This window comes from Labeo rohita, chromosome 11 (assembly GCF_022985175.1).
Source record: "Labeo rohita strain BAU-BD-2019 chromosome 11, IGBB_LRoh.1.0, whole genome shotgun sequence".
In the NCBI taxonomy this organism is placed as follows: domain Eukaryota; kingdom Metazoa; phylum Chordata; class Actinopteri; order Cypriniformes; family Cyprinidae; genus Labeo; species Labeo rohita.
In genome coordinates this window covers 25,482,474-25,501,218 of record NC_066879.1, presented here as the reverse complement: position 1 = coordinate 25,501,218, position 18,745 = coordinate 25,482,474, and the positions used below count along the sequence as shown (strand labels likewise).

The 18,745-nt window shown below is 37.6% G+C and overlaps 1 protein-coding gene across 1 annotated transcript; it reads left to right on the top strand.

The window, feature by feature from the left end:
• Nucleotides 1-192: 192 nt before the first annotated feature.
• Nucleotides 193-17,912, top strand: trpc4apa (transient receptor potential cation channel, subfamily C, member 4 associated protein a). Its single transcript, XM_051122809.1, has 19 exons — nt 193-360; nt 2,929-3,057; nt 3,170-3,286; nt 4,803-4,857; nt 5,040-5,095; nt 5,198-5,326; nt 5,552-5,753; nt 5,954-6,142; nt 9,509-9,651; nt 9,736-9,867; nt 9,955-10,013; nt 10,096-10,197; nt 10,295-10,378; nt 10,462-10,552; nt 10,652-10,792; nt 10,892-11,003; nt 13,663-13,775; nt 13,878-14,084; nt 15,888-17,912. Exons 1-19 carry the CDS (start codon nt 235-237, stop codon nt 16,023-16,025), a joined length of 2,325 nt encoding a protein of 774 aa, XP_050978766.1. The 5' UTR covers nt 193-234; the 3' UTR covers nt 16,026-17,912.
• The last annotated feature ends 833 nt before the right edge of the window (nt 17,913-18,745 follow it).

Sequence of the window (18,745 nt, the reverse complement as noted above, 5' to 3'; positions counted from 1 at the left end):
ATAGATATATTTTAAAGCTGGTTGTATAAAAACAGTCTTTAAATATGAATATATTTCGTTTAAACAATACAGATTTAGTATCGTCAGTAAATGAATTTGAGCTCACAGTGCGTAGCGCCCTCTAATGGCCAGTTTAAATATCGTCCACACGAGGGCGCTCAACACACACCAGTGAGCGTCGAAAGGCAGAGCGATTTTAACTTCCTGTTTGGAGCAGTTCAGGAAGACGAAGTAATGGCGACGCTACTGGGGCCCGAGTCCCCTTGGATGGGAGGAAAGAAACGGACTCGAAACAGGAATATTCTCACCAGAATACGGCAGAGTCAAGTCGTGGGCCGAGGCTTCAGCAGGGGGACTCAGGTAAACGGGAAAGTTTGTGCGGCGGATACACAAAAGCCGCTGTCAGGGATCCGCGTTTATGTTTGGAACCGTCGATCAACCCGTTTTAAGTTAACAAACACAATAAATCGGACGGGTGTGACGCTTAAGTTTGAGTAGGAGTAGTTTAAGTCATCTCTCAATAGATGTGAAGTCAACTGATAAATGTAGTTTAAAAATAAACCACGTAAACGGAGAATGACAACTGGCCGTTAACTAATTAGGTTGTTCTTGGCTTTGACTGTCCAATAATAATTTGGGTTAAACGAGGCTTTAAATACAGTCCAAATACAATCCAATTAAAGGCTCCGAAACATGAAGTAGCATTGTTATGAATGAGTAATATAATCACTTATAATCTCACTCAATCAATCCCGTAATCATCTAATGTTTATAATCGATTAGCTGTTTCAAGTAAACACAGGTTGTGTCTCACAACCCTAATAAGCTGCCTAGCTACCTAAACAACATTTTTTGACCATTATGGCCGCTTTTGAACATCGTGAAGCTGAACAAGTTCTTTGATAGCCACCGAGATTGTCATTTTGAGCCCATTTGATACCATTAACTTAGACGCCAGATCGTTTTTATATATTTTCGTATCCACTTTTAGTCTATCACCAGCCTAAACGGCAAATAGCACTCATTAGTTTGGGCTATTGAGCCAGGCAGTGATATTTTGCTGGCTCAGGCCTCGAGTTTAAAGAGCTTAAATTATGTAAGATGTCCTGTTGAGTTGGACATGATCTGAGCCTGGGAACTTTACTCAGTTTAAACCACACAGGTTTCACTTTCTCTTCCTACACAGAATTTGACAGTTTTTGCATAAGAAGTTAGGACCCATAAGAGTAGTCTTTGCCTTCTAATGCTTCTAGACAGGTGACAGGTTAGTAAATGTTTCCAAATAGCCAGAAAGTGTGTATCCTAAACCAACTTGCATATGTTGTTGTACATTCATTTTTAAGTTAGCCTGTTACTAGTTCCTCTAAGTACCTTTTCATGTGTTTTGAATAAATGAAAAGGTACATGACTGCATGACAGTTATCTTACTTTTATGAATACTTAGACTACGACACTTTCTAAGTATTATGTGTAGGGCTGTCAACGATTAATCGCGATTAATTGCATACAAAATAAAAGTTTAAGTTTGCCTAATATATGTGTGTGTACTGTGTGTTATTTTCATGTATATATAAATACACACAAATTAATGTGTATATATATGAGAAATATGTTATTAATATACAAAATGATTTTATTTATATATAAAATAAATTATATAAAAAATATAATAAATACATATGCTTGTAAATATTTCTTAAATATATACATGAATGTGTTTGTATTTATATATACATAATAATTATACACAGTACACACATATATTAGGCAAACTTAAACTTTTATTTTGTATGCAGTTAATCGCGATTAATCGTTGACAGCCCTAATTATGTGTAATATAATGCAAAAATCTAATGGCAGGTACCACGGGAGGAAGCTGAGGATAGAAGGTTTGCACATACATTGTGGTTTGGTCAGTTACCCAGATGCGTGGCCATATTGGAGATACTCAGATGTAAACAACAGCATGGATTGCATGGTTAATGTACTACTGAATACATTTTAATGCTCATTTATGCTGTCTAAAACAGGGATAAAATGTGTGGACGCTGCTAAATCTTATAGAGGACGACTTTGTAAGCGGGAAAGGGAGATATTTTGACACACTGAAGTTGATAGGTGGTAAAGATACTTACGAGCAATATTAATTAAGATATTAGCCTAATTATTTCACCTATCTGACAGTAAATAGAAACAAAGGCGAATGTTGTTAAGATTCTTGGTTCAGTTTGTCTTTTGTTCCTCAGACAGTTTTTTTTTTTTTGCGCTCTTCTCCTTGATTTGTTACAACTTTTGGCAGTCCATAGTACTTAGATGTATTTCCCGATTAATACAGCTGCAATAATCAGCAAAATATGCAAGTTTCATTCGGTTTAGTGGCATTGTTTACATCCAGTGCCTCCAATGTGGCCCTTGTGAAAACACTCTATAGGCAGCCTGTAATAGATATAATAAACATTCAATTCTTAATAGTCAGGATGTAGAGTACTTCATAGTCACGTGAACTTATAAAGCCTTCACAAAATGAAGTGCAAAGATGTTGCTTGTATTTACATGTCTTTTGCATTTGATTGAAATTGCTGATGCCTCCAAAGTAATGCGCATGTAAATTCATTGCAATAGCATTGCATTATTGACATTAGTTGTCAAACATGCAAATGTTTTTTTATTACTAGGTTTGCAAGGCAGCATATTCAACAAAATTGATGCTATTAATTATTTAACAGCAAATGCATGTCACTTTTGATTATGCATGTATGTGTATGTGTGAGTGGTATGTTGAGTATCATGACAGTGGCAAAGCAGCTGTGATGCAGCATAAGATTTCAGAACCAAAGCCTAAAGTCTAGTATTGTTCTTTTGCTGACTTGCAAGAACTGGTATTTCTTTGAGGGAAATGCAAATCTTGTTATTGTTTTTTATTTCCAGCTCCCAGAAGCTCTTCTTCAGGAGAGAGATAAGAGAGCAAAATGGCATGGGATTCCAGTCTTACTCCAAGAGCTGTACGAGAGTAGCCATCTAAACAGTGACTTCACCCGCACGCACATTGTCTTGAAGGTGAGAACTCTTCCTCTGTTCTCTTCTCTCAGTCTGGTAATTTCCTAATATCTTACAAATTGGTTTATAGCCACTTGATAACCGTACTTCATTATATGGTGCTCGGAAACAGGAACTGTCATCCCTGCTGTCTATGGAGGCAATGTCTTTTGTGACAGAGGACAGAAAGACGGCACAGGAGTCCACCTTTCCCAACACGTACACCTTTGACCTGTTTGGAGGTGTAGATGTGAGTGTATAGTGTAATTCCTAAATGTACTTAAAAGGAGATGTTCACTTCCAGAACTAAAAATTTGATGATAATTTACTCACCCCTTTGTCATCCAAGATGTTTATGTGTTTCTTTCTTCACTCGTAAAGAAGACTTCTATGGTGCCTGTGAGTTTAAACTTCCAAAATACAGTTTCAGTGCAGCTTCAAAGGGCTCTAAACATTCCCAGCCAAGGAAGCAGGGTCTTATCTAGTGAAATGGTTGGATAGTTTCCAAAAAAATGTACTATTTATATACTTTTTAACCTCAAACGCTTGTCTTGTCTGTTCTGAAACATGCATGCGAACTCTGTTTTCATCCAAGTTATAGGGCAGGTTGAAAAACTCCTATCTCATTTTCTCTTCCAACTTCAAAATCATCCTACATCACTGTTTTACATTTTTTGTAAAGGGCATTTGATTTTCTTTGCATGTTCACTTTGTTAATACTGGGCCGGTACGTCTGCAGCGAAGTTGGAGTTTTTTGACATACCTTAACTGTATCAGGGTTGCCAGGTTTTCACAACAAAAAAAGCCCAGTGGTGCCCAAAAACAAAACTAGCCCAATTGCATTTCAAGGGGGTCCCCTGTTAAAAAAAGTGCTCTGCGGGGTAAAATACCAGTTTCTGGCTGGGTTCCCCTTGTAAAATTTGCATTCCAGGGGATAAATATCACGTTATCGGGTTCGCTTCAACACACGGACATGCAAAACAACCCGTAGCAACAGTGTTAAAGTAGCACAATTCTGTGGAAAACCACAAACTTGGCAACACTGAACTGTATGACGTGGGTTACACAGAGTTCGCATGCACATTGCAGAGAATAGACGAGCGTTTGAGGTTGAAAAGTATATAAATTGTCTGTCCAGCCGTTTCCCTAGATAAAACCCTTCTTCCTTGGCTGGGATCGTTTAGAGCCCTTTGAAGCTGCATTTAAACTACATTTTGGAAGTTCAAACTCGCAGGCACCATAGAAGTCCACTATATGGAGAAAAATTCTGGAAGGGGATGAGAACATTATCCATAAATTTTTGTCCTGGAAGTGAGCTACTCCTTAAAAAAAAAAAAAAAAAAAAAAAACAGTTGTTCAACTTCTATTTACACATTGTTGAAGGAGAGCATTGCAGGCTCACAGATTCCAAAGAAAGCTACATTGAATTAGAACAGCTTTTTTTCCCCTCTGTTTTGTCGACATTATAATTTGATTGTGGGTTATCTATCAATATTAGGGTAGTGTGTATTTGACAGCCTTCTGCAGATGTTTCACCCTAATTAGCCAAGAATGACTCCAAAGAGTCTGTCTTGGCTTGAGTGTGTGTGTGTGTGTGTTTGTGTAATAAGGGGAAAATATTTTTTCAGCAAAATACAGTAAATAAAATTAACTTTTGTTTATCCAGTGAATAAATAACTGGTAGAATCATTTTTTTTTTTTTTATATAGATGTTATTTGCAGCCATAGATGAGTTTATAATAATGACTGATTGTTTGTCTTGTTAGCTGCTGGTGGAGCTTCTGATGAGACCCACTTTGACTACACTACAAAAACCCAAGAGTAAGTTGACTAGAAGATTTTATGACGATTCATGAGTAATTATTGTTTAAATGTTTTTAAAAAAAAAATCAGAATTAATCATAATATTTTTAAGTACACTTATTTTGTTGACCATTGTTATGTCTGTCATGAACAAATGTAAAAATCAATCTTTTTTAATATAATTTTTAAACTACTTGTAGTGAATGATGACTTGGTGAAGGACTGCCTTAGTGTACTGTACAATTGCTGCATATGTGTATGTATTCAATCTTCTTTCTCATTTATGAATAAGAACAAGAGTGACTAGTATCCACATGATGAGGGTATGAGTTCAATAAGTGCATTTGTTTTCCTGCAGACGGAAGGGGTCACAAAAAGCTTGGCATCGAGGGAGGATTTTGTGTTATTTCTCTTCACATTGATGACAAATAAGAAGACTTTTTTGCAAACAGCTACGTTAATTGAGGATATTCTTGGAGTCAAAAAAGTCAGTACTAATATTATACAGCTGTAACCTCAACCTTAATTTTCTTAATGGCATTGTGTTTTTAACCTGTTAATACAAATCAGTGCCTCTGGATTTGTCTTGCTGACACTATGGGCAGGCTTAAAATCCATTGAGAAGATTATGAATATTTGTTTTCTGTACAAAAAACACGCAATATTTAATTGTGTTAATCATGTTGGATATGTAAACACTAATATTTGACAGGAAATGATTCAGCTGGAGTGGATCCCGAACCTGTCAGGACTCGTTCAGAGCTTTGACCAGCAGCAGCTTGCCAACTTTTGTCGTATCCTCTCCGTCACCATCTCTGAGCCTGATGTGGGGAATGATGACAAACACACACTCCTGGCTAAAAATGCACAGCAGAAACGCAATACCAGCCCATCACGTGCCGAGGTCAACCAGGGTAGGGGGACTACAAACTGACTTATTCTGCTAAGAATGATAAAGGGGTGATGGAGGATTTGTAGAGAATAAGGTCATTGCTAAAGGGGAATTGCTTTTTCCAGCATGTATATGTTTGTAGTGTATTTCTGGCAGGGATTTATTCATGGGGTGAGGGTTAATAGGGCACGAATAATGAAAACATAATGTTATATTTTCCAGTCACACTCCTGAACATCCCCGGCTTCATTGAGCGTCTCTGTAAGTTGGCCACACGGAAGGTGTCCGAGGCAACTGGAACATCAAACTTTCTGCAGGAACTGGAGGAATGGTACACTTGGCTCGACAACACTCTAGTGCTGGATGCACTCATGCAGATAGCAACTGATGAAGCCGAGCACAGTAGCACAGGTGAGAATGGCTGCATCACTCTGGAAATAAATGTGACACAAAGTGCCTAGTGTTCTAGCATTACCAACAGAAATGGAAAATTAAAGAATTAGTTCACTTTCAGAATTAAAGTTTCCTGATAATTTACTCACCCCTTTGTCATCTAAGATGTTCATGTCTGTGTTTCTTCAGCCGGAAAGAAATTAAAGGAGAAGTTCACTTCCAGAACAAAAATGTACAGATAATTTACTCACCCCTTTGTCATCCAAGATGTTCATGTCTTTCTTTCTTCAGTCCATAGGAAATGGTTTCTTGAGGAGAACATTTCAGGAATGTTCTCCGTATAGTGGACTTCAGTGGTGCCCCCAAGTGTTAACTTACAAAATGCAGTTTAAATGCAGCTTCAAATGGCTATTAACGATCCCACCCGAGGAATAAGGGTCTTATCTAGTGAAACGATCAGTCATTTTCGAAACGAATTGACAATTAATATACTTTTTAACCTCAAAGTCTGTGTAATCTGGCTCAATACAGTGAGAGTAGATCAAAAAACTCTCGTGTCATTTTCTTCTTCAAAGTCAATATTGTCCTACATCGCTTTTTTACCTTTTGTGGTTAAGGGCGTTTGATCTTCTTGGCATGTTCACTGTAAACACTAGATTGGTACTTCTGCAATGATGTAGGACGATGTAAGGAAGTAGGGAAGAAATGTAGAGAAGAAAATGAGATGGGAGTTTTTTGACATACCCTAACTGTATTGACCATTTTGAACCGAAAAAAAGTATATAAATTGTCAATTTGTTTAAAAAAAGACAGATCATTTTGCTAGATAAGACCCTTCTTCCTCAACTAGGATCATTCAGAGCCATTTGAACCTGGATTTAAACTGCATTTTGGAAGTTCAAACTTGAGGGCACTATTGAAGTCCACTATATGGAGATAATTCCTGATTTTTTTTTTTTTTTTCCTCAAGAAACGTGATTTTTTTTTTTGTTTTTTTGACTGAAGAAAGAAAGAAATGAACATCTTGGATGACATGGGGGGGTGAGTAATTTATCTCTAAATTTTTGTTCTGGAGGTGAACAACTCCTTTAAGGTTTCCATTTCATTTTCCCTGGTAAAACATTCCAAGATTTTTCTCCATGGAATCCAGTGGTGGCCAATGGGTTGAAGGTCCAAATTGCAGTTTCATTGCAGTTTCATTGCAGCTTCAAAGGGCTCCAAATGATCCCAGCCAAGGAATAAGTGTCTTACCTAGTAAAACAATTGGTTATTTTCTACAAAAAGATTGATATATATAGTCAGTTATTATTATCTTTTGCTGTAGTGTGTCAGAAGGAAATATCGGTTTACATTTCCAAATTTTGCTATTAATTGTAATAATCCAGTGAGTCTGACAACAGCCAGTTCTCCACACTGAGGTCTGGGCCCCTATTCACAAAACATCTTAAGGTTAAAAGAAGCTCAGAACTTGCCTATTTAGGAAAAAATCTTAAAAATAATGGGTGTCAATCCTAAATTTAGGACTTTTTTGCTCTAAGCGTATCTCGCAAAGCGTTTTAATGCTAAACCTTGCTCCTAAATCTGTGAAACGTTTGAAGTAGTGAAGAGCACTCCTAAGTCACTAAGACCAAATCACAAAATGTCAGAAGATTGGCAGTCTGCCTTGGAACATAAACATTTTAGAAACGCGCTGGATTTATTTGCACATGTTTTCCCACGCATGTTTTTTTGGTTTTGGAGGTTATCCCAACTCCAGTTTTTCCTTTGATTATATCCTTGTTTTCATTAACAAGTTGGCCAAGTTGCATCCAGTTTGGTTTTCTTTCACATTTGCATGTATTACTATCAGCCATGATTATTCTACTCTGTTAATTAAAAGGCTGTTTATATGCATATCTGCTGACTGTTTACGAGAAGCACACATGTAAGACACTGACAATAAGCTGAACATGTATTTAATTAGTGACGCATAGCCTGCATTTTATTTGAATGTGGCAACATGAATGACATAAAGAAACAGAATAAACTGAGATAGACTAAATCCAGAAGAACTGTGGAAACATCTCCAAGATGCCTTAAGAGACCTACCTGCAAAGCTACCTGGAAAAACTATGCGCAAGCGCACCTAGAGCAAATGCTGTTTTAAACGCAAAGGATGGTCACACCAAATGTTGATTTTAATTTAGTTAAAGGGGTCATCGGATGCCCATTTTCCACAAGTTGATATTATTATTCGTTAGGGTCTTAATGAGAAGTGTATAACATACTTTGGTTCAAATTTCTCAGTGGTAGTGTAAAAACACCCCTTTTCCCTTGTCAAAATCAGCTCTGCAGACATCAGCCAGTTTTGTTGCATGTTCCTTTAAATGCTAATGAGCTCTGCTCACCCCACCCCTCACTTCTGTGGGCTGATGAACCATTCTGTTTACTTTAGCGAAGTTTAGCTGGGAAACTTGCTAACTAGTACATTATTAAGAGAGCATTTGCAGAGATGTATAAAATACCCTTATACTCACGTCTGCTGTAGGTGAAGCTGGATCACGAATGATTCGCGCAAACATAGACACATTTATGTAGATCGCCCAGTGCATTTTTTTTCAAAATCGAAAGTAATGTTAATCCTCTGCATCTTCAAAGGCTCAGATGTCGGGAGTAAATGACGACGGCTGTGATAGTTATTACATCTGACAACAGAACACCTTAAATGCTCAATCGGAGACATTCTTGTCTTCCACTGCACCTGAGTTGAAACAATGGCGATCGGACTATTACAGCTCAGCTTCTTAACCACAAATGTTTGTCTTAAACTAGCTTGACTTCACACATTAAGCAGTCACATTGGAAAGGTCACACGTGATGTAGGCGGAAGTGTTTACAAAGCGAACGTGCAAACAAAGTCAAAGGCTCTTTACAAAAAGGGGTTTTGGTCTCCTTAATGTACACAGATGCAGAACTAACCATGCGTCAGTGCAAGATGAGCATTTGTGGTTTAAAAGTATCCAATTTTTTTTAAAGAAAATGACTGTTCGTTTCGCTCGATTAAGACCCTTGTTCCTCAGCTGGGAGCGTATAGAGCCCTTTGAAGCTACATTGAAACTGCAATTTGGCTACCAGTGAAGTCCACTATATGGAGAAAACTCCTGGAATGTTTTTCAGAAACATTAATTTCTTTTCAACTGAAGAAAGAAAGAAATGAACATCTTGGATGACATGGGAGTGGGTAAATTATCAGGAAATTTTTATTCTGAATGTGAACTAATCCTTTAAATGTTAATCGAGAAGTTTCACAGTGGGTTTTAGTTATACAGTATGTAACGTTCATTTCTTTTAATGTTAAAATTCTAAATATTTAAAAAAAAATGTATTATTATATTCACTTCACAGAATCTTCTGATGAGAGTACATTGGCCACCATCCCTCTGAGGCATCGTTTGCCACAGTCCATGAAGATCGTCCATGAGATCATGTATAAGGTGGAAGTGCTTTACGTTCTGTGTGTCCTTCTCATGGGCCGTCAGCGGAACCAGGTAAAAGTCGTTCATGTCAGTAAAGGATCTACTTACAGCTGATTGATGTTGTAATTCTCATCCTTGTTTATCATAATCTCTTAGGTGCATAAAATGTTGGCAGAGTTTCGTTTGATTCCTGGACTCAATAACCTTTTCGACAAGCTCATCTGGAGGAAATACACCACCTCTAATCACGTGGTTCATGGACAGAATGAAAACTGTGATTGCAGCCCGGTGAGCTTTGAGATGCATTCACTCATTCACTGTAGTCTATTTCCCATAATTCTCATTGATCGTGCTATCCTATTATTTATTGCACAGGAAATCTCATTTAAAATCCAGTTCTTGAGGCTTCTGCAGAGCTTTAGTGACCACCATGAGTAAGTTAGATTGTGAGCTTCCTGTACCTGAGGATTGAAAGAATGCGTTTGTTCATTTATTTATTTATTTTTTTGTTCTCAGGAATAAATACCTACTTTTGAACGCCCAGGAGCTGAATGAGTTGAGTGCCATCTCTCTAAAGGCAAATATCCCTGAGGTGGAAGCTCTAGTAAACACCGACAGGTATTATTCAGAATTAAATGATAGTTTACAAGCTAATATACAGCATTTATTTACGGCAGACAAATAGTATAATCTATCCTGTTGATGTGTCTTTTAGGAGTTTAGTGTGTGATGGTAAAAAAGGGCTTCTCACACGGCTCCTCACTGTCATGAAAAGAGAGCCGCCAGACTCTTCCTTCAGGTTAGGCGCTGGATTCTTTATGATTTGGTTGAATGTGTTTGGAAACGCCACATAAGTCATGGTGACATATGTTCCCTCTAAAGGTTCTGGCAGGCCAGAGCTGTTGAGAGCTTCCTCAGAGGGGCCACCTCATATGCAGACCAGATGTTTCTGCTGAAGAGAGGCTTGCTGGAGGTAAAAACGTTAACGTTGTGCGTCTTACTAGTCAAACTCAAGTAGTGGAATCCTCCATCCCTATAGAATGCATGGTCTAATTCTGTCTTTGATTTGTAGCACATCCTCTTCTGCATCATCGACAGCGGCTGCAAGTCCAGAGATGTCCTGCAAAGCTACTTCGACTTGCTCGGGGAGCTTATGAAGTTTAACATTGACGCCTTCAAGAGATTTAACAAATATGTCAACACAGAGGAAAAGGTACCGGCAACAACAAAAAGATTTATTAGATTCTGGTTTATTGTAGAGGTTGTAATAAAAACTGTATTTGACTTTAGTTAAACAATGTGTCTCCTTCAGTTCCAGGTGTTCCTCACCCAGATCAACAGCTCTCTGGTGGACTCCAACATGCTTGTGCGATGTATTGTCCTCTCTCTAGATCGCTTTGAGAGCCAGACAGAGGATGTGAAAGGTAAATTCAGCTGTTGTACTCTTGGAATTGTAGTGATATTGCTCAAATTAATAACAAATGGTTTTATTTAGCAAGGAAACATTACATTGATAAAAGGCAACAGTTAGGGCTGGGCGACAAATAGATAACGATAATTATCGCGTAATGTAAATTTCCTCTGTAAACGGTAACGAGCTTGATGAATGTTTGATATAATGTTTGTGGCGAAGGTGGAACGAAAGAGCGCTAGTTGTTGGAAGCGTGCCACATGGACCGTTTATCCACTCAGATCAAAGTTCAAACAGTAGCGTGGCGATAGTTCACTAAAGCAGATGCGTTGAGATCCAGTCTGAAGCTCTTGAATTCAGCGAAGAACACAAATAACTTGGTTTACAGCCAGATGATACAGCGCTGACAAACAGGAGAAACACTATGCGCAATGATACAGTCAGAAGATTTTTTTAATCTACAAATCGCCATCATTTATCATGGATTAACTGTAGTAGCACTAATTGCATCATGGTATTGTGTCAGAAATATGGGTATTTGTGTCAAATTTTATTATATTATTAACATAGACATGTATCGAATGTATTAATGGAGGAGTAATGGAATATAATTACAGTATTTTTTTGTGACTATTCTGTAGCATTTATATTAAATGTATTTGTTTTTTTTCATACAAACCCCTAGAAACCATATTACATTTTTACCATGGTATTGAGGTGCTATATTTGTGGTTTTAACTTATTATTGTGATCTAAATGTATGCTACTATGGAAGACTATTTAAACACTCAGACAGTCAGAATAATAAAATTTCACCATATAAAAATGAGGTTGCTACAATTTTTACAGATATTACTAATTTTGATAATGAACATAAATCTGCATCCTAACTCAAGCTACTATCAGGTGTGCACTTCTAAGAGACAAAAAGAATGTTATATTATTTATATTATCAGGCAACACAAACTTGTTTCTTGATTTGAAACAATAGTGCTCATTAGAACATGCAAAACAAGAAATATATTTTTTTTTTTATTAAGAAAAATGACTGGGAAAGTATAAAGAATTTAAAAACGTTAAGTGTTTGTCATGTTCTGACCATAAAGAATAGTTTAAAACCGTTTGATTTTTACAACTTTCTCACTGTCTTTAAACTTAAAAAATAAGTGTAATAAATAAATAAATAAATAAATAAATAAATAAATAAATATATATATATATATATATATATATATATATATATAATAATATTATTATTATTATTATTATTATTATTATTTTTATTATTTATTTATTTATTTATTTATTTATTTTTTGCCATATCACCCAGCCTTAAAAATACATTTTCTGTTCATCAAAGAATCCTGAATAAAAAAAATCCCAAATAGATGTTTTCCACAAATATTAAGCAGCAAAATACAGATTGATAAATAAGTAGTAAACCAATACAGTATATTAGAATGATTCCAAAAGGATCATGTGACACTGGATTAATGTCTGCTTAAAATTCAGCTTTATAAATAAATTACATTTACATACAATTACATAAAATGTATATTAAAAAAAATAAATTCACAGTATACAAAACTTAACTGACACCAAATAAGATTGATTTTGTTTTTGTACTGATATAACAAGACCGTAATTAAAGGCAGTATTCATCTCCATACTGGTTTACTAGAACATTATTTTACGTAAAACTCCAAATTTTGAGCACATTCATTGAAGTACTTCAGTTCAGTTCACATCAGTTTAAGTGAATCTGATTTACAAAAGCAAATTGAACTTGCCATATCAAATACAGTTTTTGCAAAATAAGGTTGATCAGAGATCAAACAGCTGTCTTCACATTCTTATTCTCACTAGTCTAATTTAGGCTAATGACACAGCCTTTAGGTAGTCAGATTAAAAGTGCATTCATCACAATATTTCGCTCTGACTTCATTGTTAGTGTAGAAGATGTTGATGTCTCTAAGGGTGTACTCACACTAGGTGTTTTGAACTGTGTCCGAGCACATTTGAACCCCAAAGCCCAATTCGTTTTACTAGTGTGAGTGCTCTGTGCCGTGCTCGGGCACAGTTTGTTTAGCTGTCCCTGGCCAGGTCGGAAGAGGTGGGCCAGGGCACGGTTCGGTTGGGCTCGGGCACGGTACGCATGTAAGATACACGCTAACCGCACGGAGCATGGAACAGGTACTGTTTTGTGTGCGCTACTGTCATTATGACCGCAAACATATTCTATTACTACTACACTACACTTTTCAATTAATTTAATTCAATCAAGTATATTTAGGTTTATAAAGGGTCTGGTTCTCAACTTATTGATGAACAGGAATTGTTGCTTGCGAGTAAAGCTGCAAATTCTTTCATTAACATCAGTTGCCTTTGTAATAATTCTCTGATACATACAAGTGAAAATCAATGCACCGGATTAAATTATACATTTATTAGGCAGAATATTAGTGAAAGTGGTTTTAAAAAATATTTTTATACACTCAGACAACATCTGATGGAAAGCTGAAAATATTTTCCCTTTCACAGACCTTATAAAATGCTTAATCAGATGGGAAGTTTGTTCAGAGCATTAGACACAATTTCAGAAAAACATTTAGTCCCGTCGCTGTTTTGAAAAATTGCCGTGTCTATTTTAGCCTGTGTTTGTGCCTTTGCAGTGGTTGAAGTGCTCTCTGAGTGCTGTCTGCTGTCCTACATGGCTCGAGTGGAGAACAGACTGTCCTTCCTTTTTAGGCTGGTTAACATCATCAACGTGCAGACCCTCACACAGGCAAGTCCACAGTGCAGATCTCCTCGCCGTTTGTCTCATTTCAATCCTCCATGATAATTATTCCTATGTTTTTCTCCTTTGTTTTTCTGGTTGCTCTCCCAGGAGAATGTGAGTTGTCTTAACACCAGCCTCGTGATTCTGATGCTGGCCCGGAGGAGAGGCAAGCTCCCGTTTTACCTGAATGCCCTGCGGGAGAAGGAATACGCAGAGAAATATCCCGGCTGCCTGCTCAACAACTTCCACAACTTGCTGCGCTTTTGGCAGCACCACTACCTCAACAAGGACAAGGACAGCACCTGCCTGGAGAATGTGAGCATGCCAAAAGTTCTAATTAGGCTTTCCACAAATGAAGGCCTTAAAAGGTCTTAAAGAGATGAAAAAAATGAAAATTCTGTCATTAGAGGGGTCCTATTATGCTTTTTCACTTTTTGAATTTTAGTTAGTGTGCAGTGTGTATGTTTGTGTGTGAGCATAAAAAAGACCTACAAAGTTACAAATCTCAAAGTCCACTCCAAAGGGATATTTCATTTAAAAAAAATCCCTTTTCAAGAATTACAATGAACGGCCCCTTTGCACTACACCATTGTTTTCCTGATGTTATGATGTCAACGCAGCCCATCAGAATATCATTAAAATAAATCCCGCCTACAGAAATTCAAATGGTTGGGGTGTGGGTAGGGACGAGGTGGGGGATTAGCCTAACTTAAACAATGCGGCAAGTAGAGCAGCTTCTGAGATGCTTCAACGAGCTGCAAGTCCAATAAAGTGCATCCATCCATAATAATAAGTGCCTCACACGTAGGGTTGGGTAAGGGTAAGGGTCGAAAATCAATTCAGATTCCAGAATCAGAAATCGGATACTTCTTGTAAAATTAAAATTTCGATTCCACCTATCGATTTCTGTTTGTGGATCTTTTCTTTTTTTCATCTGTGAGGACCCGACCTAGCGATCTGCCAGGACCTTGCTCGCTAATCTAAGCGCTCCAAAGTTTGGCTACACTTGTTATCAGAAGTCAAAAATGCAAAGTGTAATATTTGTGATAAGCTAAACATGTTGCAAGAGAGGTGTCACCACCATGACAAAGCACTTTAAACTAACAGATCGTTAAAGATCACAAACACGATTTAAACACCAACGTGATTCTATATTCCTGAATTACAATGATTCATTTGTTTTATTTACAACACTGTGATCACTCGTGGTTTGTCCGTGCAGCATACGATCACAGAAGTGTGCTTTGAACATTCAAATCTGCATTCGTGCTGCCGCGGACCTAAATAGCGTCACTGTCATGTATATAAAAGAAACAGCTTCATAGTCTTTTCAACCACATAGTTAATTATTTCCATGTTACAAACATTCAGCTTATCACAGAAATACTAAAAAGTTGGAATTGGAATTGATAAAATTCAAACGATATCCAACCCTACTCACACAGCGCCGGGGGGTCAGTAAAGGCCTCCTGTAGCGAATTGATGCATTTTTGTAAGAAAAATATCCATATTTAAAACTTAAGAATCCCTTTAATCCAGCTTGCGCTAACAGTTTTACATGGAACTTGCTACTTTGACAAGGGCGTGGCAGTACTGAAACACTGTCTAAGCTGTTCGCCAAATCGCAACGCAGTGGGACAGCTAACCAATCACAACACATTTTGTTTTTCGGAAGGCAGGCCTTCATCAAACCCAGAACTAATCGAGCCATTTGTGCCAGGCTGGTAGAAAGGTATTGTAATAATGTAAATGATGTGAAAAATAATGCGTTTTTCGAACCACAAAGCATAAAAGCATGTTTTTGTACACCCCCAAAACTAAATCAAGACTTTGTGAAAGAGCATAGTAGGACGCCTTTAATTACTCATCCTCATGTCGTTCCAAACCCGTAAGACCTTCGATCATCTTCGGATCACAAATTAAGATATTTCTGATGAAATCTGAGAGCGTTCTTCCATAGATAGCAGTGGAAGTACCACTTTCAAGGCCCAGAAAGATAGTAAGGACATCGTTAAAATAGTCCATGTGACATCAGTGGTTTTGTGAAGCTACGAGAAAACTAAAATAACGACTTCAACAATTTCTTCTCTTTAACATCTGTGTTCTCTTTCCTTTCAGAGCTCCTGTATTCCGTTCAGTTTTTGGAAGGAGACTGTTTCAGTGCTGCTCGGAGAGGACAGGACTTCTCCCTGTGCTATTATCGGCTACATAGATGAGCCTTACATGGAGCTAGACCGAGACCTTCTAGAGGATTGACTCGTGCGGGTGGGCTTAGGGAGGGACTCGCATGTTCAGCTTCGATTCGGTCCAGAGAGCGTGTAGAACAGCCTCCCGGCTCATCCGACTGCATGCTACAGCTCAGTGAGCTTATCATTCTCTACTTGGTGCCCATGTTCCACTTTTTCATCTCCAGGTCAGCGGGTGAAAAAGGCGTCCCGTGAAGGATCGCCCATCCCATCAATCACTGAGAGGGAATGCGGTATCCGGACAGCTCGATCCAGAGCCGAACCTCTGACCTGAAACTGTCTCGTTGTGTTTCGGTGGCGTTCTTTCGGTGAAATCATTTGGGGCCTTTTATAGAGAAATATAGGAGATGAAAATATTTAGGCTAAATGTCCGACTTGGATTGGAAAGATGCATCCTCGAATGAGGACGATCAATGATCTGGTGATCTAAGAACTGCACAGTCGGCCTTGTAATTTAGGTTGAAAAAGGCAAAACGGAAAGTGTCTTGAACAGAGGCTTGGATGAAACTTTGTCAAGCTGTCAGGTGGTGAGCGACTGATGTCAAAATCTTTGTACAGTGTAGATGACAGAGAACTGAAATTTGAATTTGGACAAGTCTTATTTATTTTCTCATATTTCTCTTGTAATTATGCTCTCTTACGACATCATACACCTGTTTTCTTTTCATATTCTCCATCGCTTCGCTCCTTTTGTTAGGTTTTATCAAGCACATACGAAACGAGAGATTTGGAGTTCATGTATTTTTATTTTTTTGTATGAATTAGTTTTTAATAATAGTATTGTCCTTTTTATTTTTCACAATGAAACACATCATATCTTGTGGGCACTGAAGGTGTTAAACTATGCAGGTTCACTCAAACCAAGGTCATGAATATCCAGCGAGCCTTGACCTCCATGCTGCCATCTGTCGTCCATTCCGTAGCAAACCACTAAATCACCATCTTCTAACTTCAGGCCGTTGACAATCTGTGTTGCGCTGAAAACACAAGGCTCTGGCTTGGCGGCCGGGAACTTGCGAAGGTGCTGCTCTGCTGCGGTTGCTTTGTGCTGGATGTGGTAGCTGAGCTAGTCTAGAAGCGCTAAACTAGAAACTTCCAATCAACTACCTCGTTTCATTGGTGTTGTTTTCTAACCCACTCCTATAGTTTAAGCATGCTGCGGCTTTTATTCGGTTGCACCTGAGTTCACTGTGTATGCAAAAGTTCTTCTGTATAAATGACTAAATGTGTTTCACGAGAGTTGCTTGGCTTTTACCTGTGGATGTTCAAGTTCTTTCATGTTCTTTCTTTGTAATGGTTCCTTATACTGTGTCACAGTGCTTTGCATTGGCAAAACAATTTCATACAATTCATATAAAGAGGTATAATAAATGCTGCAAGAGTTTTTTTTTTTTTTTTGGGTCAACCAGGAATGTGTACATTTGTAATATTAGCAGTAGTGTGAATGTGTGCTTTTTATGATTTGAATGATTGCTGCATCAACACACAGGATCTGAATGTCTCTTCTTTATCCACAGGCCTTGGTTCATGTCTCGCATGGATTGGGTTTGGTTTTAAATACCTACATTTTCTTAGTTTTCTCTGGATGGATTTAGTCACAAGTGATAACCATGTCAAGCCCAGTAAACTTAATGCTTTAAATAAACCTGAATTCAATATCTTGCCTCTGACAGTTAAAGTTTGATGGCGTTTACTTTGTTTTTCAAAATCAATTCAGTAGTCTTGTGGAAATCTATTACAGTTTGATTATAAATCATATGTTGCCTTTCTCTCTCTCTCTCTCTCTTTAATATAACTGCAATTCAAAAACAAGTTTCAGTTTGAGTACAAGTATGAATGTGAAAGAAAATGGTACAAGAATGAAAACAATTAAAAAGGGCTTTTGAGTTATACTGACTATTTTTGTCATTTTAGTCGTTCTTTTGCACATATTAATTTGTATCCACCTTTTTTTTTTTTCTTTTTTTTTTTTCTCAACGTGGAAGTAAGCCTATTGTGAGACTTCCGGCTCATTATCTACTATTGGGAAATAATGAGAATAACAGCGTGCATTACACTGGTTTATAGTGCAAACAGTTTTACAGTGTGCTCATAATAAAGAATACATTAAAACAGCATGGTAAGCAGAGTTGTCAGGTTTTCATGACAAAACCCACCCAACTGCTACTCAAAACTAGCCAATTGTGTTTCGTAGGGGGGTCCCCCAGTTAAAAATGCGTTTGGGCGTAAAATACATGTTTTATGGATGTGTTCCCCTTGTAAAATTAACATTCCATGGACTAATTATCAGACTTTTGGGGTCGCTTCAACCCGCGGAAACGAAAAACAACCCACATTAACAGTGTTAAATTAGCACAATTTAATGGGAAAATAGCAGACTTGGCAAAACTGATGGTAAGACACCAATTTGGAACATCAAGCAGTAAAATGCGTCTGGCTTTCCGGTGTCATTCTCTTCCAGCTATTTTTAGCTTTGCAAAACGGCTCGTTTTGCGGCTTGATACTGCAGATTAGTGTGATTTGCCATATTATTAGAATCAGGCCTCTCAAGTTTTGGAAAAAGTTTGGAGTGAGATTATATCTGTTAGGGGAGGAGCCACTCAAATATTTGCAGCAGCGGCCCCTTGGCCAACGCAATTCTCTCCAGTTTTTGCTAGAAGTTCAACTATCTATTGTTCATAATTGACCAGCACAAAATAAAAAAAATATAACAACTGGTAGATCTGATAA